General features: G+C 40.4%; 1 protein-coding gene across 5 annotated transcripts in view; it reads right to left on the minus strand.

Annotated features, from left to right (window-relative positions):
• The window catches only part of NCOR1 (nuclear receptor corepressor 1), a 58742-nt gene that overhangs the window by 6950 nt on the left and 25587 nt on the right, over nt 1–26205 (minus strand). For 3 of the 5 annotated variants that reach the window (XM_051809635.1, XM_051809633.1, XM_051809634.1), the window contains exons 11-37: nt 25967–26057; nt 25271–25449; nt 24753–24807; nt 23832–23933; nt 18983–19113; nt 18261–18478; nt 16538–16600; nt 15711–15850; nt 14852–14978; nt 13639–14194; nt 12610–12739; nt 12142–12337; nt 10684–10854; nt 9813–9973; nt 9315–9435; nt 9113–9214; nt 8486–8583; nt 7499–7667; nt 6818–6958; nt 5420–5503; nt 4638–4894; nt 4139–4499; nt 3412–3636; nt 2281–2490; nt 1486–1635; nt 774–947; nt 163–328 (exon numbers count right to left, since the gene is read on the minus strand). In XM_051809635.1, coding sequence (XP_051665595.1) covers nt 163–328; nt 774–947; nt 1486–1635; nt 2281–2490; nt 3412–3636; nt 4139–4499; nt 4638–4894; nt 5420–5503; nt 6818–6958; nt 7499–7667; nt 8486–8583; nt 9113–9214; nt 9315–9435; nt 9813–9973; nt 10684–10854; nt 12142–12337; nt 12610–12739; nt 13639–14194; nt 14852–14978; nt 15711–15850; nt 16538–16600; nt 18261–18478; nt 18983–19113; nt 23832–23933; nt 24753–24807; nt 25271–25449; nt 25967–26057 — 4578 coding nt within the window. Of the gene's footprint in view, nt 1–162; nt 329–773; nt 948–1485; nt 1636–2280; nt 2491–3411; nt 3637–4138; nt 4500–4637; nt 4895–5419; nt 5504–6817; nt 6959–7498; nt 7668–8485; nt 8584–9112; nt 9215–9314; nt 9436–9812; nt 9974–10683; nt 10855–12141; nt 12338–12609; nt 12740–13638; nt 14195–14851; nt 14979–15710; nt 15851–16537; nt 16601–18260; nt 18479–18982; nt 19114–20574; nt 20859–23831; nt 23934–24752; nt 24808–25270; nt 25450–25966; nt 26058–26205 lie in introns of those variants that run through there. The other 2 variants (XM_051809636.1, XM_051809637.1) reach the window with 2 other exon arrangements.

A 26205-nucleotide genomic window follows, 5' to 3' on the forward strand; every position in this document is an offset into this window, starting at 1 on the left:
ATGGACTGGTGAAAATGCACTGGATTACTTCTGATAAATCCAAGAGCAATCAGAGAGTGGGATATCCTTAACCCTGTAGTATTTTCCTCAGGCTAAATGCAGCTTTTAATAAGCTCAAATATTAGAACAGGTATCTCTGCAACAGTAACTTATAAAACATACATGATACGTAGTTGAGCAGCAGGATCCAGAGGTGTGATTACACTTGTCCCATTGGTTCCTTGAAAAATACTGGGCCTTTGCTGCAGGATGTTTTCCTGGGTTCTGACTGACGGGGATGGGGACCGGACATATCCATGACTGCCGGGTCTGCCAGGCTGCTCTGAACCTGCAGAGTGGAGGGGAACAAACAAAAAATACATGGATTATTCTTATAACAGTGCAGAACTATGTATCAGTGCTGTATCCTCCACATCCTTTCCCAGGTAGCTCCACCACTCTGGATGTGGTGGAATGTATGAAGGTTTAAATGATAGCATTGTGTTTACAATGCTCTAAATGACATGTAAACTGTGCCAGTGAAAACTGGGATTCGCTCCTTCCCTAGGTACTAGGGGAGTACCTGAGGTACTAAGGAAAGCTCTGAGAGAAAGATCAAGAAGCCTGGTACTTGTAGAAGTTGCAATTATGACCAGAACTGCTGGGTAACAGGGACCTGCCTGAAGTGCAGACTGAAACTGAAGTAACGTGTTAGAAAGCTGCTGTTCACAAGAGTGGCTACAGAAAATGAGCAGTTACAGTTCTACAAGACAACTGATCCCACGTGCACTGACCTGGTCGGAGATAAAGTTCAGCAGGGACTGAAGTTATTCTCTCCCTCTCACGTTCTCGTTCTCGTTCCCGCTCTCGCTCACGTTCCCTCTCCCTTTCCCGTTCCTTCTCCCTCTCCCTTTCCCGTTCCCTTTCAGCATTTGCAGCTGCAGAAGCTGCCAGGTGTGTGGGGTGTCCTGGAAGGTCCACAAGGTAAAATGAAGTAGCAAAACAGAGATACATGAGTGAAGTGTAATTTGATGTTAACACTTGCCAACATATTCTGCCACCCACCTACAGCAAAATTTCCCACATACATTTTCATTCCACTCAAGACCATCCCTTATCTAGGAAGACAAAAGCTTAACATACAGCAACAATGGAAGGCTCAACAGATATTTACTGAAGTAGTTTCTCTACTGTTAGAAACTAGACAGTTTTTAAACCCAAATTCCATCCTTCAACACATGTAAAATGAGGTTAATGAAATCATATTCAAATTATTATAAATAAGGACCTGACAGAACGAGGCAAATTCTGAATTTGGCAGTACTCCTACTGTAACTATAGAGGATATCACCAAAAAACCTTTGCTATCCAAGTGAGAAGTGCATGCAAAAAGCATTGCCTGAGAAAACATCAAAACATGGCCATTAATGAAAGCTGAATAAAGGTGGTCAATTATCTCAGCACGTCAGACAGTGAGAGAAATCACCAAACCATGAGGGCTCTTACCTGGTGACAGAGAAGCAGGATTGTAAGGCCTGGGGGGGAAGGTAAGCTGGGTGCCAGGGATATATGTGATTCTCTCCATGGGTGGGGTGCTTGTTCCTCCAGGATGAGGCACTAAGATAGTGGGAGCCATATTGTTCAGGTCAATAATTCCTGTTAGGAGGTGACACATGTAAGAATGGCCGCTCAAGGACAGACCAATGGTCCACACATTTTATGTTCTGCTCATTGGTAACAGTCAGCAATGAATATTAGTGAAAAAATATAAGAATAAGGCAATTGTAGAACTATATTCCAGCTGGTTATAATCTCTTAGATCTGGCAATCAGCGATTTAGGAACATACTAAGTCAGAATTTGCATTTGTAGTACTCCCTTTAATTGCCCTTCAAGAAAATATGCTTCAACTCTACTCAATAATTCCATATTTTACCAATTTGGGGTATTATCCAAAAATAAAACAATCAGCATAGTTTTCACAAACATTACCCTTTAGGCTGTTGCTTTTGTTTTCTTTTTGAAGGTCTCATTTTGATATAATTCTCTTTTCTGAAGTCTGAAGGTGAGCTAAATATGCTTCTGATCACTGGATCTTGAACACTCTCAGTCTTACAGCCTTCCCCTTAACAACAGTGATTACAGACACAGTTTTCCTTTATACCCACAAAAGGCAGTTTGCAAGTGAGTTGTCACACACGTAACACATCTACACATCTGCACTCCTGCGTGTGCCTTCAACCCCCCGCAGAGCACATCCCAGACACCTTTGAAAGGACATTACAGCAAAAGGCAGGCCCACCTCTCGCTCCTGCATAGGGCAGGGCTAAAGTCTGCTCTCTGGGAGACAAGCCCCTGGTGACGTCGGGCCGCAGGTTGACCTGCATCTGCTGGGAGGTGATGTAGTCGTTGAGGATGGTCTGCCGCGTGTTCTCCATCGCGTACAGCTGGTACTGGCTCGGGTAGCCCGGGGTGGGCGAGAGCTGCCTCTGGAACAGGTAAGCAGCAGCAGCTGGGGGTGACAGAGGGGAGGGGAGAAGATTTAGGAAGCAGTATCACAGAATGGTCTGAGTTAGAAGGGACCCACAAGGATTGAGTCCAACTCCTAAGTGAAGGGACTGTATAAGGGACTGAACTGTGACCTTGGCGCTATTAGCACCAAGCCCTAACGAACTGAGCTCATCTCATAGGATTCTCTATCAAATGAAACTTTCAGGTGTTTATAAAGCTTCAATGAGAAGTGCTGTCAAGTCTCTCTAGCCAGTGCCAAGTAAATTAAAACAGTATTTTAATACTGATCTTTTAGTGAATTTATGCACAGACAGAAAATGCTAAATAATCCAGATTGGAGAGATGCATTAGAGAAGAGATTTTATTAAAAACATAAATCCTGACATTTTGAAGATATAAAGGGCTGAAATACCTAAAGAAGGTTAAAATACCTCACAGAAGTAGACTGATGGACAGGTTAAAAGGAAGTCTATGGTATTTAACATCAACAGGGATAACGTGATAATTCAATTCCTCTGTGAGAATGAATCACAGTCATGAACAGAGAACTTACACAGAATACAAGTCTATATATAATTATATAGAATTCTACTATAATTCTATATAATTCTATTCTCTATTTCTGTAGCCTCTTCCATATGCTTCTTTGCATAGCTTTCCTGAGAGCTTTTAATATATTTCACAAGTACTTATCTAAAAATAATGTCTGAACTTTTTAACAACACAGAAGCAAGCTGGCAGCTCTGAAAGGAAGTTACAATATTATACAGTACTATTTTACTAAGTTTCCTGGTTAGATACCAAACCACAACAGTATATATTTATAACCTTATAAATATCTGGCCATTGATAATTGCCTTTTAAAGGCCTCAAAGCTCACAATATTTCTAAAACTAAAAAATCCCAACACAAATGGACTTACCAGGATCCAGAGCCCTGTGAAATGGCATAGCAGGATCTAAATGAGGAGGGAGGTGACCCCTATAGACTTCAGGAGTTGCTCCTCTGTGATGAGGGTCAAAAGGACTGTGAGCCACTACAGGATCAACCCCTGGGACTGGAGATTTTGCTGGCACACTCTCCCTCTGTGTTGGAGTGAGTGTGTTCTTTCTTTCGTGGTTTGCTGGCTTCCCAGAAGATATTCCAGCTAAAAGCAATGAAAAATTCAAATTATTAAAATGTCTATTTTTCCACTGAAAATTCAGTTGTAAGTGTACACTGGCTCCCAAGGAACATTCTCGAGTACCCTGCAATCTGCTACAGTAAAGCACAGAGAATATTTTATATCACAAAATATTTCTGGTGAAAAAACTATGTTATAAAAGTCAGATTGCTTACACTTGATCATATTATCTTCATCAGGTAGACACCTCTGTAATTTAGGAACAGCTTCTGCTCTTAAAACATTACCCTTGTAGATAAAACTTTCACAGTGATGCATAATCAAATGAAAATTGAGAGTGAATTGCCTTCCCACTTCTGCATTACAGTAAGGTAGATTTTAATTTGATTTTAATTAACAGCTTTAATTAACACCTTACAAATGGAGAGAAGCCATTAGAATAAAAGAAAGAAGAACAGACCTCATAAAGCAGCTTAAAATTAAAATAATAAAACTTTTTGTCTTACTCTGGATAGGAAAAACATACCCTCACTAACTCTATTCATCATAGGTGAACTCCTGGACATGGGACTCTGATAGTTCACAGGTGTCCTCCGAGCATTTGTATCATCATAAATCCCAGGGCTCAGCTGTGATTTGGGAGTTTCATGAAGAGTTGACCTGAGGACAGAGGGACCAGAGCTGACGACCGACGTGTGCCGGGAGCGGACGGCGTCCCCGCTCTTCACATCTTCGTATTTGCCTCGCTCCACCACCTTCACGTTCTCTGGCACCATTTCCAGTTGGGGCATTCCACGGGGGAGCTTGCTTGGTCCAGTGATTAAGGATTTTACATTGTGTTTGATGGCAGACTGGCCAGAGTTGCTTTCATATTTTATGGGTGTGCCCTGAAGAGAGGAGAAAAAGGTCAGGTAAAGTTATCCTGTCAGTGTTTCACTTGTGCTAAAAAACCCACATGGCTGGGGCCGACTCACAACGGAGTCTGGGAGTAACTGCACGAGCCCACCAGTGCTTTTTGGACTTACCTGAGATATGGAGCCTTCTATGATCGGCCTGGTCGTCTGCACCATTTCAGGAGTCTTGCGACTCTCTTGGCTTAACAGGTCCTGTCTTGGGATTTCATGGATGGAACGACCCATTTCTTTTATAGTGGTGACCCCATCATATGGTTTCCCCTTAGTAATGGCTCCTTCAAATGTCCTTATGGGAGGTGACTCTCTCTTTATCTGTTTAGGGTACTTCAAACCTTCTTCAAAACTTTCAGCTGTTGCCCTTGGTGTGCCTTTCATAGAAAGAAAGGGTCACATTAATGGTGTTAACAGCTACTAAGTCTCTTTTTTTCACAAGCAGAGTAACTAACTACATGTCATAAAACTGGAATTCTGGTTTGCTATAGTCTGTGACAATATACCCTGAAGAGTAAAGAAATCACCACAAAAATAATACTGAACAAACATTCAATATATTACTGAAAGCACCCCAAATTATTTCAGATGCTGACATAAAAGAAATAGCATACATCTTCAGAGGTCTAGGGAACTGTTAGTGTTCATTTGAAAAAGTGCCAATTACCAAGGATTCACATTAAAAAGGTCTATTTTCAAAAAAGGAATGAAAAGCTATATTTACACACTAGTTTTGAACACATAATAACAGAAAGCTGCTGATTTATACTCTGATAACGTGTTTTCCTAAAATAATCTTGACCTTTAACACAGCTACCACTGGTAGTAACAGTTTTAAGGTTCAGAAATCCAGATTTTTGAGGATGTGATTAACCTTTGCTTCTAAACTTGCAACACCTTACCTTGCATTATAGAGCCAGACAACACTGTTCTCTCCTTTAGTTCAGCGTGTGGGCTCCCCCGAGGCAGTGCACGGCATATTAAACCTAAAATTAAAAGGAACATCATTTAGAGAATTAAAAAAGTGTTAAAAAACCCACTCCAAACCAACAAAACCCCTCCTTAGAGATTGTATCTCTACCATGGCAGTGCCCAGAGGGCCAAGCCTCAGTATGTCAGGCGTTGTAGCAACATGTTATAAACACCTCCTGCCCCCAAAAAATAAATCTTTCACTTCAAGTATTTGTGCTATTGCATTGTTGCAAGTTTTAACATATTTAGAAAACACAAGGTGTTTTTTAGAATTAAGCTTAACCTTTGTTCCAAAAGCAGTCACTGCTTTTCTTACACTCCACTTTCTGTGCCTAGAAAGAAAGGGGTTCATGATGGGAAGTGGAACAATAAGAAAAGAAAAACCCAAATATAGCTCAGCATCCTTCAAATTAATCAAAGTTCATATTAAATCATCTGTGAGGAGTTGAATTTACTGTTCCTACAGTAAGAATCCAAACCAAACCCTCAAAATCTCATAATTTTACACAGTTTGAGGACAGAAAATGTGTCAATGATGAGATACAGCACAAAAGTATCAGAGCAGCTTCTCACATGCCAGAAAAGCCTGAAAATGAGCCAAATACATCTGCAACTTAAAGGCCACAGTGAATTTCTGTATACAGTCTACAAATCTCTTATTCATATTGTTCTATCTGATGAACATTTAAACAAAACAGCCTTTAAGGCTATCCAAAGATGGGACAAAATGCACTCAAAGAGTGAGACTCCATGGCTGAGGCATGAAACATTTTCCTGCGTTTGTATTTTTACAAAACGATCAGAAAAGTTATATAATGGCCTGACTTGACCTCTGCAGGCTTTGTTTGATCACAGTTTATTAAAACACAGTGGTAGTAGGGATGCCCTGGAGCAGGACAGGGCAGCTGTGCAAGTCAAAGAGGTTTATTGCAGGAATGCAAAAGGTCAGGCCAGTGTGATACCGAGTGACTCTGCCAATATTTAACTAAGGGGTGTGTCTTGGAGTCTGTGCTGCTGTGACCCAGAGTTTGAGCTCTGTGTGACCCAGTGGGACTGTGGAGAGTCAGTCACATGTGCTGAGAGGAGGAAGTGCCACCTGGACCTCCAGTTGTAGTAACACACCAGTAAAATAAAAAGGAAAACTATTATCTGCTTCAGTCCTGTTCCCAGCACACTTTAATTGCAACGTTGCTGCGTGGATTTGGTTAGTAGTGTAAGATTTAAACCTAACTTCTCTTTTATCTGCTCAGTGGGATAATCTAAATACTCTTACATAATGCAAAAGGTTTGGATAAAGCATAAAACACCTTGGAAGTAGCTGTTTTTACCTTCCAGGGGCGCAGACACCGGAGACTCCCGCAGTGACATCCCTTGTTTTATATTTCCTTCCATGGTATCATAAGTTCTCTTTAAACCAATTTCATGAGCAGTTCTTGGACTCCTTGTTCCTTCACGGACATTTTTAATAGCTGGCAAAATGTACAAGAGTGTGGTTAGGAAATGTGGACAATAAAAGAAAGGACACATGAATATTACATTAATGAGACCACAGGTCATGAATACTTTAACAACACAACTTCAATATAATACTGTAACATTAAATCTCAGTCTTGAAAAGATCCCTTACAGTTTGTCAAAAAATATATTTGTTTGGTTACTGATTTATCAGTATTTCCACTGAAGTTGAAAGTTAAATGTTACATTTATTTTTATTTTAATACAGGCAATTTTAAACTCGGTTGTTTAACCTTTCACAAAAAAATATTCCATGACAAACTGGAAATAAATGGCAAAGAAATTAAATAATTTAACTATATTTTAAACACAGAGTGCAGAAGATTCCTCAGAACACAGGCACAATTTCTGGATCACTAATTCTCAAAACCAGCACCCCAGTGACTGAGGTTCACACCAAGCTACTTGGAAGCAGAAACACTTCAGATATGGATTATCAAAGCAGAACCTGCTGCAGCCTTGACTTTGATCAGGTACAGAATACAAATACTCACCATCATAAGATAAAATATGCCCACTTTTGCCTTCATAAATAACGTGGCCTTTGGCTGAAGCCTCCTCCCTGCACTTCTCTGGGCTGGTGTCCTCTGTGGCCAGGCGGGTGATGGTTCCCTTCAGTAACGCGTCGGCTGCGATGCCAGACTGGGACAGAGCTGGGGTACCCTGTGTGCAAACCCAGCAAATGGGACTCACAACATGGTGTTTATTTAAGAAAACAGGGAGCAGGGAAGGGAAAAAAAAGACCAAAACAAACCAAACAAATTTTAGATCTATAAAACCAACTATTATCAAGCAGTATGGCTTAAACTTCTGCTTCAATTATTACCTACATACGAGTAAGATTATTTGTAAGCAATTTGCTACCCTCTTACAAAATACAGAAAGAAGAATAAGAAGGACAATATTACCAAAGTATTTCACAACCTAGAACATTTACCCTATAAATACCATTCAGGGGGTAGATAACCTATATCACATTCTTAATGGTGCCATTAGGTTTTATTTCTGTCCAAAGAAATGAAACCTCTCTTTCACAGAGCAGAACTGATACTATTATCTCTGTAAGTAAGGACCCCAAACCAACCAAAACCGTAGCATTTAAAAAATGATGAGACAAAAGGCTTGAATTTACCTTTCTGGCTTTAAATAGCATCTGCACAGGACTGGCTATAGTTGATTTTAATATTTGAACTCAGGTGTGATGCTATTTTCATGAAAGGTGCTAATGAGCCTTCAGTTAGATTTACCAAAGGCTCTGGTGTTTGTATTTAAAAAGTTTAAAGACTCATATATATGAAGATGAAATCATGGTAATGCTGACTTCAGCAACAGTGGGATTTGAACATCTGATGGTATTAAAGTCCTTTTTTCAAGGCAGTTCCTACTCTGTGATACCAATTTACTTTTTCAGACACGCAAACACATTCACGGTGATAAAGATGCTGTTTTTGCTACAGCCTTCTCAGCAAAGGGGAAAATACCTGAGTTATGGAGCCTCTCAAAGAAGGAATGGTCTCAACAGAAACTTTATTGGTTGGAGTTCCTCTCGTTATACTTCCCTCCTGAATCGTTGTGGTACCTGATTTGAAATAATAAGATATCCTGATAAATAAGAGAAAAAAAAAAAAGGCCACTCGAAATAATTAAAAACTCTAGTGAGAAACTGTTAGTTTACACTAAAATACAGGGGAAATTTCAGCTTAAGAACATTTAAGGTAGATAGGCTACTTCCTCTTTTAACATAGTCCTTTACAGTATTAATTCAGGTAATTTTACAGGATTAATTAATGCTATTTAGTTTCTGTTCTTTTGATGTATTTGGATGTTTCACGTGTATTGCTCTGCATATGCTCTAGTGAACAACTTACTTTTGAAACTGGCATGTCTTGAAACAAATATTTTTAAGCGAGCCATGCAGAGAGGAGGAGCCAGCTACAAATATACACGGCCTTGGAAAACTGGGAACAGATTAATCCCATAATTTTATGATACTAATATAATCATAGAATACTTTAAAATAACACTTCAGCAGTTTGAGCTCTAGAAGTTAATTCTCTTGGTTCTCTCAGGCTCTGACAGAGTTTCCTAATCTGTGTGACTTCCTTTACCTCGCACCACACTTTCATGCTGTGCCCGGACCAGGAGCCCCTCAGGTTGGGAATTCTGGCTTCTGGGAGAGAATTCTTCTTGTTTAATGTAGGGCAGGGAAGCTATGCAGGAGAATAAAAAGTAAAAGGTTGGGTTTTTTTATTTTCCTTTAATTATGAGTCATTAAACAGTCTATATAAAACACATGTCTGTTTTTCTTACCAGATTTGGCCGAGTCCTGCTGCCTTGGCAGCCCAAGAGATATAGAACCCACTGATGGCTTGGCAGTTTCTTGGGCGTAGGAAGCCTGACTGTGGGACGTTAAGTAAGTGCCAGGTGTTCCCTGGAACAACAAATATATGTTAATTCTTGTTTCTGGAATGAAGATTCACATCTCTATTTAGAGAATGCTAAGACTACTACGATCCTGTCTTGAAATGTTACAGCACCCCACTGCAAAGTCTCAAAGCACAGAGCACCAGGAGTGCAGTGTCACTGGTCACCTAAACTGGACATCCCTGACCATGCCTCCAAATATAAATAATTGCAACATGTTCTATTTTCTAAGGTATGTGTAATTCTGGACTTTTAATAGTGGAATGTATAGGCAGGTCTTAAGGGTTAATGCTGTGAATCCATAACAGAGCACAAGAAGTTAAAGGCTGGAGAAAGAGCAAAAAAATTGATGTAAGACAGATCTTCAAATAATAATTCTCTTACTTGTGAGATTGAGCCTCCCATGATGAAGGAAGGTTTTTCTGATGGCACACTTGTTTTGGAGGATGGAATGAGGGGTGGTGGAGGTCTGGTGGGTCTGGTTGTGGGAAGGCGGACTCCTTCGGGGATGTTGGTTATCACCTGGTGAGGTGCTGGCTGGAGAACTTGGGGGGGAAAAGTGTACATTAAATATTACAGTGTATTTATGCTCTAGGAGCTGTCAGAGAGGCAAGAAAAACAGAAACAGCACAGATCATCTGACTATTTCTATGGGGAATTGCCTCACAATACCTAAAAGCTGTATTTACACTCTGAAATCCATTATGTCCAAGTTTTTTGTTGTTTTCCCATTTTTAAAGAAAGTTCTTATTCTCTAAATGGAAGGCACCTGAGTCATGTATAATCTAAGCTTCTCTCATTTGGTCATGACATTATACTCTGAAGGGAAAAGCAATAACCCAAGTTTCAGAATTAAAATTTGTCAGTTATTTCACTGTTTCATAAAACACTCAGACTACAATATAGAGCAATTACAGTCAGACACTAATGCCAAGGATATCAGCAGCTTTCCCTCTTCCTCAGCTTCACAAGAAAGGCCATCCAGGAATATGACAGTACTTGTATTAAGATGAAAAACCCTTGATGACTTTGCCCTATGCTGTTCTAACACTTTTCAGATCATCCTTTAATAAAATACATGTCACGCAGCTCATGCAGCAATAAAGAACAAAAATACCTCATTGGAGCTAAAAAAAATACCGAGCACCTATTGACATGCACAGAAAACAATGAGTTTGGAGAATAATCTGATCCTACATCAAGTCCAGCTTCCAAAGGAGGATGCTGCTTTGCTCTGGTATGTGACAACCTTTACCTGGTGGGACACTGTAACGGGCTGTGTTCAGCTCAGGCTGGGGAGAGGCTTTGTTGACTTCTCTTGGAGACAACCTGTAGGGTGATGCCGACCTCGTTGCTGTATTTTGCACTTGTGCTTCCTGCTCTATTCGCTTGACCTCGGCATAAGGCATGTAGGCCACTGGTTTTCCTGTGAAGGTTGAAGTTATAGGAGAGAAGAAACCCTGTGTTAGAAATTGGGAGTCAAAAGGTCAAATTTACAGCAGTTTTAACACAGGGCCTACTCCAGTGCCAGAGACATTCATCAAGTACAAATGTTTAAATTAAAAAGTAATATTAAACTTAATTTAATGTGTTCTTCTGTCTGTACTTCTATATCCGAAGCTTTGCAAAGCTTTCTCATACTTTCTATATGTGAAAAACAGTAGGTGAAAGCTCTACTATTGAAAAAGACTTCATTTAAAGAAGATTCCTTTCCAAATCCTGTGTATCAACCAGGTTTACATGCAAGTTAAGCCAGACTTACATGCCAGTCCCACCAGACAGAACTCCTCCTTTCTTTGTTTGCTTGCCCAGAGAAATTTGAAATCAAATTTCAAATACCAATATTTCCCATAAAGGGAAAAAACATTTTTTTTTGAATGTAGGAAATTAAAAATCCTCTACCAGAACTACAGAAATTTCTTCTATTTGGCAATGGACAATTGAAGAATTCAAAATAACGAGCCAGAACAAGTCTGCTGCAGCTGTAAAGTTACATCTTTAACCTCCATAGTCAAAGAAAGGTGGCACTAATCACTCCATAACAGCCTTCTAAAGGATCTTGACTATTTTAATCATGGCAAAGCCCTGTGTAGGTTGTCATAAGCCAATTCAACTTCTTCCCAGAACTTTCCCACACTTCATAACACCCTCCTGCCAATGCCAAGAGTTATTCATGCAGTAAATGATACTTCTGAGCAACTCCAGACTTTCCACCTAAAGAAACACCTTCCAAACCCCACAATCTTACCCTCCTCTCCACAAATCTACAAGCTCCCTTCTCACTATTTAAACAGGCAAAAAAAAAAAAGGGTTATCTTTCTTTCATTTTACTTTGGTAAAAGTAATTAAGGTGAAGCATTTTCATAACATAATTTAAAATCGTTACGCATTTAAATACAGAATATTTGAGTTTCAAAGAGCACAATGGTTTAAGTTAATTATATTGTGTGGGCAACAGCAACAACACGTGAGAATATAAAATCTAAAAATGCAGAATTATGCAACTGTGATATCTCTAACACTGTAACACTCAGCACATGAATCTTACTCAGTTTCTTTCCCTGTGACATTGTACAGGTTCCTTCAACCAAGAGCCACCAGAAAGGAACAGCTCATTATCAGCCCACTAAACTTTCATTCTCCTGGGAGGCACCAGGGTAACACATGTACATAAAACACAGGGTTATCCCAGGACAGGTGTGAGAACACCCACCTTCCCACTCAACACTAGGGCTCTTGGAAGGGCCACAGGGGCTCACGGCGCTCCGATATTCCATATCCAGCTGCTCCTGGCGCTGGCGCTGCTCCTCCAGCAGCGCTGACTCGTGCATGGCTTTGATGTGCCGCTGGTACAGAGCATAACCACTCACTGGGGTGCCAACAGGGACAGGGCAGGGGCTGCAGGACACCTGCAGGGATGGGAAGGTGTTAACATCAGGTACATCAACACAGGAGCAACTGTGGAGCTCAATTCCCCCACTGCAGCAGCTGCAGTCTGAGTGTTTCAAACAGCCCACCCCTGTTTTTAAGTTATTCCTTTCATATTCGGTTGGACTTAACCTAATTTACCCTCAACATTATGATAATAAAGTAAATGATATATTTCTTCATTTGTTTAATGGGATTTTTGGTTTGTTTTTTTTTTTTGCTTCAGTTTTAGGGACAACAAACACTCCCATACCATGGGTGGGATGACGGCAGCTCGGTGGTGAAGCTGTTGCAGGTCCATCTGCCCTTGTTTTATGGTGGATGATACCAGTATTGACCCAGTGGGATTTAACAGTGAGGGCTTTGACTCTCTGCTGAAGATACTGGAGAAAGGGAAAGATGGGAAAAATATCACCAAAAGGACCAAGATTAAACACATTAAAAAAATTTCAGGCACAGTTCTCAACTTCAAAAAACCAACATATTTAACGTGCTGGATAAATAGCTGAAAAAAATCAGATTGTTGTGTTTTGTCCCATAGCACATCTGTTAGAATAGGCAACAGATGTGGCTGTATTTTCATAATACACAGAAATACCAAAATAAGTGTTAGAATCTCCCTAATCAGCAATTTATGTATGCAGTACTACAACAGTGCAACCTTTTTTATAAAGAATGCTTTGGAAAATCACCACGGTTAGGAAGCTCTAGATATATTTAGTCCACAGAAAATAAAGCAGTCTACAGCACTCTACAACAGAATAATTTCACATGGGGGGCTAAGACATTTGTGGAAAGATGATGTCTGAAGAGGCAAGAGAGCGCAGAAAACCTGCACTCTTCCAAAGACCACATGCACTACATGACACTGGATACTTTTGACATTTAACATCTCTCCCTAGTACTGGGTGTATATTAAGACCAGTAAGAGGGAGGGGGCATTGGCTCCAAAGCTGCACTGGGGATACACAGGAACTGCACCAACAGAATATTGAGAAGACTTCAAATATCCTTTGTGGTGACAGTCATTCCCAAAAGATAAATGGCTCCAAAACTCTGTCACCACAGACATTTGCCTTACCTGCCTTAGCAAACCCTTCTTTCACCTTTTCATTAAAGTTTTAAACCAATATTTCCCTCTGCTGCACTTCCAGCAAAGACCCCTTAGAAATTCTTTCCCTTTCTCTACTGATGACAGTTCTTGGATCACTACCAAGTAAAACCACTTTTTAAACAATTTCTTAAAGATGTCAGTATTTGAACACTAAACAGTTGAACTCACCCCTGTCTGTCGGGTTCTCCATCAACCTCCTCATCAGCACTACAGGTGGCACTTGAATCGTTGTCAGAGTGGGATTCTTGCCTTGCTGTGTTAACCTGTTGTGACAGACTGTAATCCATCTCCTCCGGTTCCGACTTTTCCTTGGGTTTCTCCATCTCTCTCTCTTTGGTATCACTCTCTATTTTCACTTGAATGTTCTCTGGTAGCCTCATTTCAGTCTCTACAGGTTCTACTTTGGTATGAACAGGAAGAGTAATCACAGGCTTGGCTTCAGCTGCGTGGCTTCTACTGTCAACCTCCATGGGCTCTTCTGCCTCATTGTTTATTTCTTCCTTAACCTGTGGCTCGGGGTTCTGAGTTTCAGCTGTTGATACACTTTGGGCTGTTAAGGAGGGAGATGTGCTGGCTGCAGGTTTAATGGCAGATTCTTGCTCTGCTGGGGCCTCAGTGGTTACCTTCGGAGCAGCACCTTCAGACGGAGCTTCTTCACTTGGTTTAGCAGGTTCTGCTGGAGTTGGAGATGGAGCACTTTCTGTATCAGAACTATTTTCAGCACCTGGGGGAAAAAATGTTTTGGCATAAAGATCCAAGGCCAATGAGATCTCACAAACTGGGTGCAATAAGGATCCATCAATTTTAACCTACCCATCTGCAAAACAATTCATTTTGACTTCTTAAAGAAATGGACAATTCGCTGAGTTACACCCACTGCAACTAAAAAATACCAACAACTGAAAACCCAAATCCCCAACACTTAGTCATATTCTCTCATTCCTTGTTTATGAATTCTATTACCTATTGCTCTACAAAAGATCAGCCAAGACTGACTGATGTTGAGTGCCTATAATTATTAGCAGTTGCAGCCAAAAAATATCTATAAAAAAACCACAACAAAAAACCACCACTTGAATTTGCTTGTCTGATGCTTTACTATCAGCTATCAAAGGTTACACACATTTGATTCACCTTGTTTCAACACTCTAGATGACAGCATAATCAAAGCATCTCAAAACAATAAGGAGTAAAATCTTTAGGCTGCTCAATACTAAGAATGCCTTTCCCCCCTGAGTGAGTTCCAGTTGCTGAAATCCAACTGAAAGGCAACATTTGAACAGCAAATCATGAAGTGGAACCCAGAGTTCTGAGCATATAACAGGCACAAAGTTTAGGTTCCTTTCTGTGCACACACAAGTTTCCTTCCCAGAAAAGTTACCTTCACTGTCTTCTGGGTTCTCTTCTTCATTAGATGCTTCAATATCTTCATCCTCCTGCGCTGACACAGTGGAAGCCACGCTCTCGCACTGTGACACGTCTCGCTCCTCACGGGGCCTTCGCGAAGACTGAGCAAGACACAGCATTGACAAGGTACTGAGAATTTGCCAGTGTTACTGCCTTTCACAGGCATTCTCATCTACCAGTCTGAGGTTGCAACGAAAGACAGAGAATCTCTATTTAGCACAGTCATTCACAAGGGGAAACTCTTTCAACTTCAGGCCAGCTTTTGCTGCTCCTGATCAAAAACAAAGTTTGGGAAGAAATCACTGTCCCATGGTATGTCTGGGGGACAACAGAACTGCTGCAGCAGACACTGATGCTCTTCACTTCAATAAGAGAACAGGATAACACTGCAGTTTAGAGGACTCCAACACACAGGATTCTACTTCTGATGCCCCAAAACGTTCAGTTTCTGGACTTCTACCAACTCTCCTGCTCTGTTTTGTAAGGTCAGTGATTACTGTGTGTCAAGGAACTGTTCTGCAGCGATGACCTGAACATCTACAGCTGCTGATGTACTGATCAGGAATGTGGATTTCAGGGCACCAAAGAACTCTTCAGGCTTGACTGTTTTATCTGACAGAAAACTTTCTATTGCATTTTAAAGCAAGAAGTGATGAGTATCACAGGTCAGTGAGCACCAGCTGCCCTTTCTAGGAGATTTATGTCACAACACAAAAACAAGTAGAAAAGGAAACAAGTGGCGACTGCAGAACAGTGTTAGTGAAGTGTGATGAAAGACTTCAGAAAGGTGCCAAGTTTTCCCCTGCAAAGCATTCAATGCCCACTGCACTCACCTTCTGTTTGTGCTGTTGGAGGAGGCTGTCCAGGTTGTGTCTCCTTTTATAGTTGAAGTAGAAGTTCTTACACTGAGCTTCGCTCTTTGTCCCAACCATTTTGGCAATTGCTGCCCAGTTTCGCCCATGTTCCACTAGACCTGTTCAAACCAACAGTTACTATGATAAATAACTCAGCTATCCAAACCCAAATCAATGGAACAACAATGCCTGTGGGGAGGTAAGATAAAGAAGAACTGCTGTCCTTAAGAGAACAACACTGTGATAATGTATTTGATAAGGACTTATGGGGTGAAGAAAAGCTGTGTCAACCTGAATGTCTGCTTAAGAAGCCTTCAGCTTAACTCTTTGCTGTTGCCAACATGTGACACTTCTGCAAAAATTCTGATTTTATGCATAAAATTCACAGGTAACAGTGTCTGCTAAATGAATAGTCAAGTTTTAAACTACATTATAGCTTTCCTGTTATAAGAATGTCTTTTACAAAAATTTATTTTGTATCTTACAAACATGTTACCTTGAAAATTGTCATATGACAAACACCTTCACATCTGTTCCAAAGTCTTCTGTGGACCAAGTACAATATCAGACAGTTCTATGTAGCCCACATGAAGAGAGTCAACGTGAGTCTCAAAAAATGATTTTGTCTGTTAAAGATGTTTGATTTTCCTTTTTTCTTTAGAAAAAAATCAACAGCAATTTTCAAATCATTCATTCAGCCTAATGTTGGCAAAAATCACAGCAACTGTATTCAGTAATTCAGTAAATTCTCTAAATTTTGTAAATACAAGTATCCAGAAGGAAGTCAAAAGCTTTACAAGCTTTACCTTTCTTAGCAACTTCCATTTCTTCTTCTGTCCAGCGGGATGTCTCCACAGGCTCTGTAGAAGCTGAAAGAAAAACAAAGACACTGAGCAGAGAAAAGAACAGGATTCACTATTATAGCACCAATTATGCATCCCATAGTCAACAAATCTATTCACATTATGGCTTGCTCAAGTCACTTGGGAAAGCTGCTCTTGTCAGAGGGAAGCAGTAAATCTCCATTAAACCAAGTTAGAGATATAGGAGGAACCACCACAATCTCAGCAGAGAAAACTGTTCAAAACTGTTCTGTCTACAAAACTATGATTAATTGTCTGTCAAGTAAGTGACTTAGCTGTATTTATCACTACAATTTTATTTAAAATGTCAATAATTACCATCAACTACTAAAAGCAGCAATCCAACATGCTCTAAGCTAGTTCAATCCTGTTTCACTGACTGCTGCAGAAAGGACTGGAATGGTTATTTATTGGTGAGTGGGTGTCAAGAAATCTACTGTTCTTGTATTCACTGAGTCCCCACTTGGACAAATGGAGAAAAATAAAAGAAAACAAAAAACCCAGTAAGTAAAAACAAGCAGGAAACTAACAGTGATGCAGTGCAAAGTGCTTTTCATTCATTCCTCTGGATTTTATATCATCCTGTTTAAATTTCTGAACAGCACTGACCTGCACCAGCCTCCCTTTCCTTTCCATAAAATCTACCATTACACACAACATGGAACACAGACCCTGCAACAACTTCCATTAAAAACAGCAAAAGTGGGGCACTATAAAGTATCTGATCCACCAAAAAGCTATTTTGGATTTTCCAGAAAACCCTGCAAAAATGGTTATAAAATGAAACAAACTAAAAGTAAAACCCCCTCTTGCCTCAGTCTAGCTGCTGACAAAACCCACTGTACCAACTGAGCAGGAATGCCCACCACAATCTCTGATGTTTAGTTATACAAGAACTCATTTGCCCACTTACTCTGTTCTTTAGGATATTCAGAATATCTGAGCAACAAAAGAGTTGTTACAAGCTCTAGAACAGCACTGGCCTGTAACTACCCAGCTGAAGCACAAGGAGCAACAAACTTTGCCACAGCAGAGCACTGCAAGAAAAAAAAACCTGCTCTGCCATCCTGGATAATTATTTACCAACCACAAAGTATTCTGGTATTTCTGCACCACCACAAATTAGGTCAGTCTTTTCCAAAATACAGCCAGAGACTGCATTGTGTTTTTTTAACCATATGAGCCAAGAAAGTAAAATTTTATTTTTAAAAAGCCTTTTGCCATCCAATGCAAAACCAACGACTTGCTAAGCTCTATTTCAGCTTATGAAACTCCCTGAGGTGCTCAAATATCAGACCTACTTACTCAACAATATTCTCTGTGAGCTACAGCCTGTAAGTCAATCTGTGCCACAGGCACCTGGAGCTCTACAGACCCATCACGAACCCGCACGGAGAGAAAAGGTGGTTAGCACAGAAAGGCTGAACTGCCTTTTCTCCCCCTCACACGGTTCTGACAGTCATCTGATCACACATACACTATTCATGGAGTCACGCTCGTGAAGTTCAACAGTTCTGCACAGTCACAAAATTATAAACAGGGCTAAGAATAAAGATGTCATCCTGAACAGCAAAAAAGGAGTGCACTGCATGCCCGGCAAGCAGCCCCGTGCCAGGGAAGAGCCTGACGAGCAGATGGGTCCCCGTGTCCTGCAAATGCTACTCACAGGGTTCTGGTGGGGGTGGGAGAGGCGGAGGTGGTTCTTCAGTGGCTGCAGCTGCAGCAGCATTTGCTTGGGCAGCTTCATTTGTCATTGATCTGGTGATTCTGCCCTTACGCCGACCTTGGCTGTTGGCGGTTTTTCGGCCCCGAGGAGCCGCCTGCTCCCTTTCCTCAGTTTCCTCTGGTGCAACTTCAGTTTTGTCCTTTTCTTTGGTATTCTCTCTGGGAGTAGTTACAATATGATTCAGTCACATTCAGAGAGCCACTGCGGGCTGATATTCCTGAATATCAATGTACAAAATACCCCAAACCACCCCCAGCAAAACTCCCCGAACCCAAAAGATGCCTTCAGTGAATGAAAATTCACTTACTGCCCACAACTTTGAGTTGCTGGAGAGTAACATAGATATGTGATATTACCAACTTCAAAGAAAACATGAACACTGTGATAGAACATATCAAAAAAGCCCAAACCAACAAGATGCAGAGATTATTACATGCACAAAAAATATAAGCCCATTGCTTTTTCCACCAGTCTGATTAGGTCAACAAGACAGAGAAATGTGTATGTCCAAAAAAATATTGCTTAATGCACAAAACCCAACCTAAACAGAAATAGTTTTCAGTCCAGATTTCACTATCAGGCTAATGCAAATCCTGTTCTGATCTTGGCAAAAAACTGCAGTCTAGGGGGGAATGAATGTATTTCAGTATATACACACTTACTTAGATTCCTCCTTCTCATCCTTCTCCTCCTCATCTTTCTTTTCCTCCTCTTTTTTCTCTGATTTGTCTGATTTTTCCTCTTCTACCTTTTCTTCTACCTTTTCTTCTTGAGAAGGACGAGCAATCTGTTGCTGAAACAAAATGGGATTTAGGTGGTAACTCCATCACAGAAAGGTGCAGCAACTTGGACTAGCAGCAGCACAAACTGATGCTGCCTCACCTCCCACTTGATAATTTGGTTACAGTCACTGCACAGTGGTCAGTGTAACAGCAGAATATCTCTGCCAAAACCCATCACAACTCTCTGCACGCTCAAACAGAACAAAAACAAGGCACTGTCTCACAGACTTCAGAAGTCTCCTCAGCCACAGAATGTCCAGTTTCTATGTATTAACTACACATCCTCTCCATTTATTTTCTCTTATGTGCCTTTTGCCCCACTCAGATATGATATTTTATGTTATAAATTCCCTGGAAGTACAGGCTGCTTCTGCAGCATGAGCACAGAGGTGACCATGTACAAGGAATACATTGGCTGTTGTGCCACACTAAGAATGAACAGCTACATTTTAAAAGTGCTCAGGGAGGTCTGACAATGTAGTTAATGGTGTCGCTCCTCTCAAATTTTATTTTTAACTTTGTGCATTTTAAAATAGTGAAACATGATCTCTTACAACTTGGGAGCAGAAGGTCTTGTAGCACGAAAATTATGACCAGCTCTAAGTCACCTTCTCAAAACTGTCATTAGTAATTAAGGAATATAATTGTTAAAAAAAATTGGGTGAGGAATTTAAGACTTACATTTCCAGTGAATTTACAGAAAGAAAGTTATAGCCTAGAATTATTAAAACACCAAACAAAAATGTCTCTGTTGAGATGACAGTTTTACAAGCACAGCAAGCACTGTGCTTGTATCAGATACCCAGAGTACAAGTATTCATGGAAAGAAAAGGACAGAACTACAAGATTGCTGCTCTAGAACTTCATTAACTCAGAATTTACAAACCACTGAAAAATTTCTCCAAATTGGCTTTTCATTTTCACAGCAGAATCAACCTTCCAATGAGTGCAGCAGCAGGTGTCACTGTTTCCCTGACAAAACTGAGGCTGGAAATAGTCACAAAACTGACTTGTTTTTGACATTTTAATAATGTGAACTGGAGCAGAAACCCCAAACACTAACCACTATCATTTTGCTACAAATTAATAGCATTTAGGATGCTGGCATTACTTGATAATGCAAAATTTTCCTTCAAGCAAGATGTCAGAGACAGGCTAAGATAAATTATTCCCATTGTGCTGGTCTGGAAAGCAGGGAATTAAAAACCCTGCATTTTCAGAAGCAAATTCTAAAAAAATTTAAAATTAAAATATGTATTTTAATTTTAAAAAAGAAACATAAAATATGCATTTTAATTTAAAAAATGTAAAAAATGTACTTTACATTCAATCCACTTACAAAACAGTTGTTGCAAATCCTGCTCTTGCCTGGCTAACTTAACATCCCACTTAAAAATAACTTGGCTCTCTGTTTCGCAGGGAATTTATTGACCACGCAGAATCAACAGGTCTAGTGCAGGTTAAACACAAACCTTCAAGCAGTGGAGGCCTCGCTCAGCGACGTACCTGCACATTCATCTGCTGGTCAACCTCCCACCGGCCACCCGAGGGGACGGGCTTGAACTCGGGGCACGGGGACAAAACCCACCCCAGCAGCGACATCACCCAGCTCCTCAGCGCAGGCTGCCTGACCCAGCAACGTGTTTATTCCAGGAAATGGTGTCATTCTGCCACTTAAGCTGCCTGCAGCAGTGCTGCCCCTCTCACATACACCCTTCTAATCCGCCCGGAGTCACCGGAGGTGATCCCCGTCACACACACGCGGCGAATTTCTGTCTGCTCACATCAGTGCCCCGCGGCACCTGCTGCCCGCCGACAGGGCTGAGCCTCACACACAGCCACCCAAACACACCCTGCACATCCTGCCTACCAAACGAAATACAAAATTTTACTGCAAAGAAACCTCCTTCCAGTGAGTTTTTTAAGGAATTCTCCGTAGTCACAGAATCACGGGATGGTTCGGGTTTGAAGGCACCCTAAGGATCATCTCATTCCAACTGCTGCCATGGTCAGGGACACCTTCCACTAGACCAGGTTGCTTCAAGCCCTGTCCAACCTGGTCTTGAGCCCTTCTAGGGATGGGAAAGTGAAACCATCACATAGCCATGCTTTCTCTCAATTCTAGGTTAAAAACTTGCTCTTCATTTGACAAATTTTGGGTTAAGACATGCTTGTTTAATCAATTCTGTGACATTCTAGAACAGTTCAGGCAGCATTTTATAAAAAGTATTTTCTAGACCTATTTGAGGACAAAAATGCATCAGAATTCAATTAGCTTTACATCTCACATCCTCAGTCCAGCATTCAGCTTCTCTCAAGTGAAAGCCCCCACCCTGAAACCCGAGTCAAGTTGTGCTCACTACATTCTCTGAAGGATTTCACCATCATCACTGTGATTAATCTCTTCTCCACTTCAATATTCCACTTGCTAATTTACAAAAATATATGAACTCTTAAGAGTTTAAGTTGAAGCACCTGTTATTGGCATAAGCCCATCCTGGAGCACCTCATAAATCTTACACGACTTGAGTTTGCCAATCAGCAAGAAAGTTTCAAGTTGCTACTGAGAGATATGAAAAATATCAGCTTCAAACAAAGCTGGGGCATGGGAGGGGGAAGGGGCTGAGCTGCATTCTGCAGCTCTAAGATAAAGTTCTGCCCAGCCAGGCAGTTCAAGTGCTTTTTTACTAGCTGTTATAGATGTTGCTAACTAATCATTAATAAAATTAAGAAATACAAATACAATTTTTCATGCAGCGTTACTAAACACGCCAACTACAAGACTTCTGAATTTCAGTTAAATTTCCCACTCAGAGCACTGAGGGTATTTCCTTGAGTTAGGAAGTATCCCCCAACCCTCTTCAGAGCTAAAAGCCTGGCACTCCCCTGCACCCTCAGCAGAGCACACACTAAGCCTGTTGCAGTTGCCCAAAGTTTAGTGATCTGCTGTGGTGCTTAATGTGCATCAACAACCAGCAATTAAGAAGTACAACTCTGCTAAAATTCAGAGAGCAAGTAATTTGAGCTGAAGGAACCTTCAGTGTTCCAACTCACGTATTTAGTTACTCACACATAAATCAGCATTCACAAAGTCAGGCAGAGCACCTTGGGCTTCCCTTTAAAATGAGCTAAGTTCACAAATCCCTGCCCTTGCGTCTGAGGCTGGAAATAAAATCTTTCTGGTTTATATATGTTGTCCAAGGAAAGCAACCACTTACAGATTGAAAAGTCCATCCAAATTTTGAATTCTACCAGTTCCAATATTCTAAAGTTTAATAATGTGGAAAAGACATTTAAATATACAGTAGTGGTCTTCTGAGTATCTCAAAACTTACAGTTACACTGCACTACAGCTGAGCCAGCTGTGTCTCCTCACCCTTAGAACAGCTGCAGGAGAACAGCACCCAGCAAAGATCTCACTCAACATGTGACATTTCCTGTGATCACACCAATCTCACTTCACAATGGAATAAGACACAGAATCACTTCAAATGGCAGCACTACCCGTGTTAAGGGTCCACAGGGATTGTCCACATCTGGACAATCTTCTTTATTTCCATATTATCTGCATTTGCCACACATCCAGACTCTAACTGCAATCCTGCCCCATCACTAGTCAAACAAGTCCCTTCTCCTACTAAAAAGCATTACAAGGTTTAGAAAATCTAACAGAAGTCCTGGCAAAATACAGGTTATTTCCAGTAATTTCTCCCATCACAGCAGTTCAAATTAGCCAGAGCAGAAACTCCATCTAAATCCTGTGCACAGTGACAGTGACCTTATCCCAAGCAATCCATAATCTGTGAGTACAGACAAGTCAGTCTCCCATGAGATGACTCTTCTGGTAGAACATCAGCCCATAATCAAAAAGGTTTATGTACAGCAGCACCACAGGGGCACAACCCAGGGGCTGTTTCTACTGAACAGGATCAACTTATCAGTTGAAGCTGTTTGCAGCTATTTTATGAAAAAAAAATGCATTTACTGGGACGCTCAGAAAACTTCCAGTATCTGAACAGAGGATTCACATACCCTGAGGTGTAATAGTTACTGCATTTGCTGCTTTGCAGTGCAGATCTGTGCAGTCCCAAAGTCTCTTTTTGTGTGTGTGTGTGTTTTCCAACATCCACATTAACCCTGGTAGCCCAGCGCAAGTATTTATAAGGTTTTGGTACATAATATGCTGCTCTTTTCCTCTCCAAAGACTTCTAAACGAATAATTCCTGAATCAGCAGAATTTTTTACTTGTATGCATTAAATTGGGCTCTTTCTTCTCCCTGTGAAGTTCCAGTTTGACTTTGAGCCTGACCACCAAATAAAGATCACTATTAATTTCTGCCTTTTGACAAACACTGACATTATGAAGTGATTATATATTTTCCACTGCAAGTCACATGCTAAACCTAATTTCTGTTGGCTCCAAATAGGATTTAATGATGGATTCAACTTCAGTGTCTATGGCAGGGTCCTCAAAGAAAATGAATTGTCATATTAAAACAAGTAACAAATGTGCAAAGGAAGAAGATACTTCACAGAATCAAAACCAAACTAACCAAGATCACCCCTGAAGTAAGGATTACTTAAATTTTAAAAGGGCAAGAATGCAGTAAAGGAAAAATAATTATTTCCCTCCCATGTATATAATATATTGCTATATCAGATAGGGAAACAGTTGTAAATACGAAACAATAAAATAGCAAAACCCAAGTGATGAATAAATTCAAGATACCTGGTTTCTTCCTCTGCGTTTCCCATAATTCCTTCGCACAAGGGCTTTATAATTTTCATTTTTCTTGGTCAAATAATAATATAATACACAGTCGGGAACATTCTGAAGCAAAAAAAGCAGGAGAAAAAAGGGTTTTACTCCTATTGAAAAAGGAAGTTTTTAGTTTTTAATTTCTCAGAACGCTTACAATATTCAGCCCCTAGACTAAGATATAACTATTAGATTTGATTTCTCAGCAGGGAAGTGAATTCATGCACAAATATAACAACATAACTGTGCATAAAATTACAGTGTTAAACACAAGTCTCATGTATTTACAATATCCCTCAGCTACTTCTGCCTGCATGATTTAATCCATACTAGATAATCTGCAAGTTTAAAAGCTTTTATTTGCCACTGCAGCTGTAGGCATTTGAGATTCTGCTGTAAGTCTTAACAAATCCTAACTCTCCATTACTTCTGACACGAATTCTGCAAAATCAAGTCCTAAAGATCAAAATCAAGTCCAAAAGATCAAAGTTAGTTCCAAAGACTAACTGAGTCAGCAGTAGAATTCCACTGACTGGGAAGGTGGTGGGCAGATTTCTTAGGGTGAGCACAGCAGCTCAGCAGAGGCAATGATGTCCTCCCTAAGCAGTGAGGTAGTTAAAGCTTCACCTGCTTCAACAAGAGAACATCCAAACTACACCAAGGGCCATTTTCCTTTTTCCTTGCCAATAGTGGCATTTCACCAACTTCTGTTAAATGTTTGCATACACTGATTGTGTTACTGATCAGGGGTTATAAAATGCTGTCAAAGCAGTAACTTTTTTTGGACTTAATTTTTTTCCAGAAAGAGAAAATGATGCTGGGGTGAATGACTTACATTTGGAACATTAGGGATCCCACCCTAGGCTCTACTTATATTCAAAAGTGTCTTACCTTTCGTTCCAGGTAGGAAGCAATTAGACCAAAGTTCTTGGGATGTTGGACAAACCTTTTACAAATCAGAAATTATTTCAGTTTAACAACATAATCCACGATCAAATAAGCAAAGCAATCTTCCAAACAATCTGTTCCATCACAAGCCTTTCATTTGCACGGCTGAAATTAGTCTAAAAATCCCACTTCTCAAATTGTGCAGATTTAGAACTAAGCATTTAAAATTACCCATTAGCTGATGTAATGAGATCATGGATCTACTCTTCTCATTTTAATCTTTCCACAGAACTAGAGGACTTTTGAGAGAATTTTGTTTTTAGGGATTAAATACATGCGAGCCTACTCTGCTGAAAAGTCTAAAACTTTTGCAGTATTTCTTACATCCAACTAAGAACATTATCAAATATTATCAATATCACTGCACAAAAGCTTCAGCATTTGGCTGATATTTACTGTGGGGTTCAGCATTTAATCGTCATCACGATGCAACAAAAATAAACGATAAGAAAGGTCATTACTTTTCCTTAAAAATCTCTTTCTCGTGGTCAGTCCAGACATTCATGAACTGCCTGTCTTTATAAACTTTCATGGGATCCTCCATCAGACCATTCATATTAATAAACTTCACTCGTCTTTGTTCTGCGTCGAACATCATGGGCGGGATGACCGAGAGCTGACGCATTTGCTTCTCATTATTCTACAGGCAAAGAATAAAAGACAAAGTAAAGAGCACAAGAAGTTGCTACTAATGTTTACAGTTCTTGAATTACACAGCTCTTCAAGCTCCCCCACAGGACACATTCACAGTCAGTTTGAAAGTGCTTTTTGTACACGGCTTAACTCTTGTAGAAGTTGTCGCTCTGAACATTCCCACAATCAGCTACAGGGAAATGTCACAAATGATGAGAAACTAAAATGGTGCAGGGTTTAGAAAGGAAGGGTTTTCATGTGTTTGTTACAGCTGTAAAAAAACTAGGTTGCAGCAAGCCTGCAATGAGAAAAATCTAGGGCAGATACAATTAGAAAGCAAAACCCTCAAAAGAAAAGTATTTCTAAGACCTGTTTCAAGCCAAACTTCACACAGATTCTATCAAACCATCCTCAAGAGGTTTCTCTTATCAAAAAAACAAATCCTCTGCAAGAAACCTTTCACTGCCAATAAAAGGATATTTATTGGCTGTGCTCCTATGGTAAAGAACAGACAACAGCCTCACCTCCTGCTCCGAGAGTCCATCAATGATTTCCGAAATCTCGTGTTCACTTCTAGCAATAGTTGCTGAAAGGCCAGCCCCTCTTTGGCCAACTCTGGAACCAGGGGAAAACAGAAGGAGTAAGGATAAAGTGGATATGAGCTATATCTGCAGATTTTGTACACCATGACAACCTTCAAAATTCCTTAAAATCCTGCTCCCACCCTCTTAAATCAGGCAGGACTGTTCTTTCTTAGTCTCAG

This window comes from Manacus candei, unplaced genomic scaffold (assembly GCF_025592945.1).
Source record: "Manacus candei isolate 608988 ecotype Guabito, Panama unplaced genomic scaffold, ASM2559294v1 h1tg000076l, whole genome shotgun sequence".
NCBI classification, from domain to species: Eukaryota; Metazoa; Chordata; class Aves; order Passeriformes; family Pipridae; genus Manacus; species Manacus candei.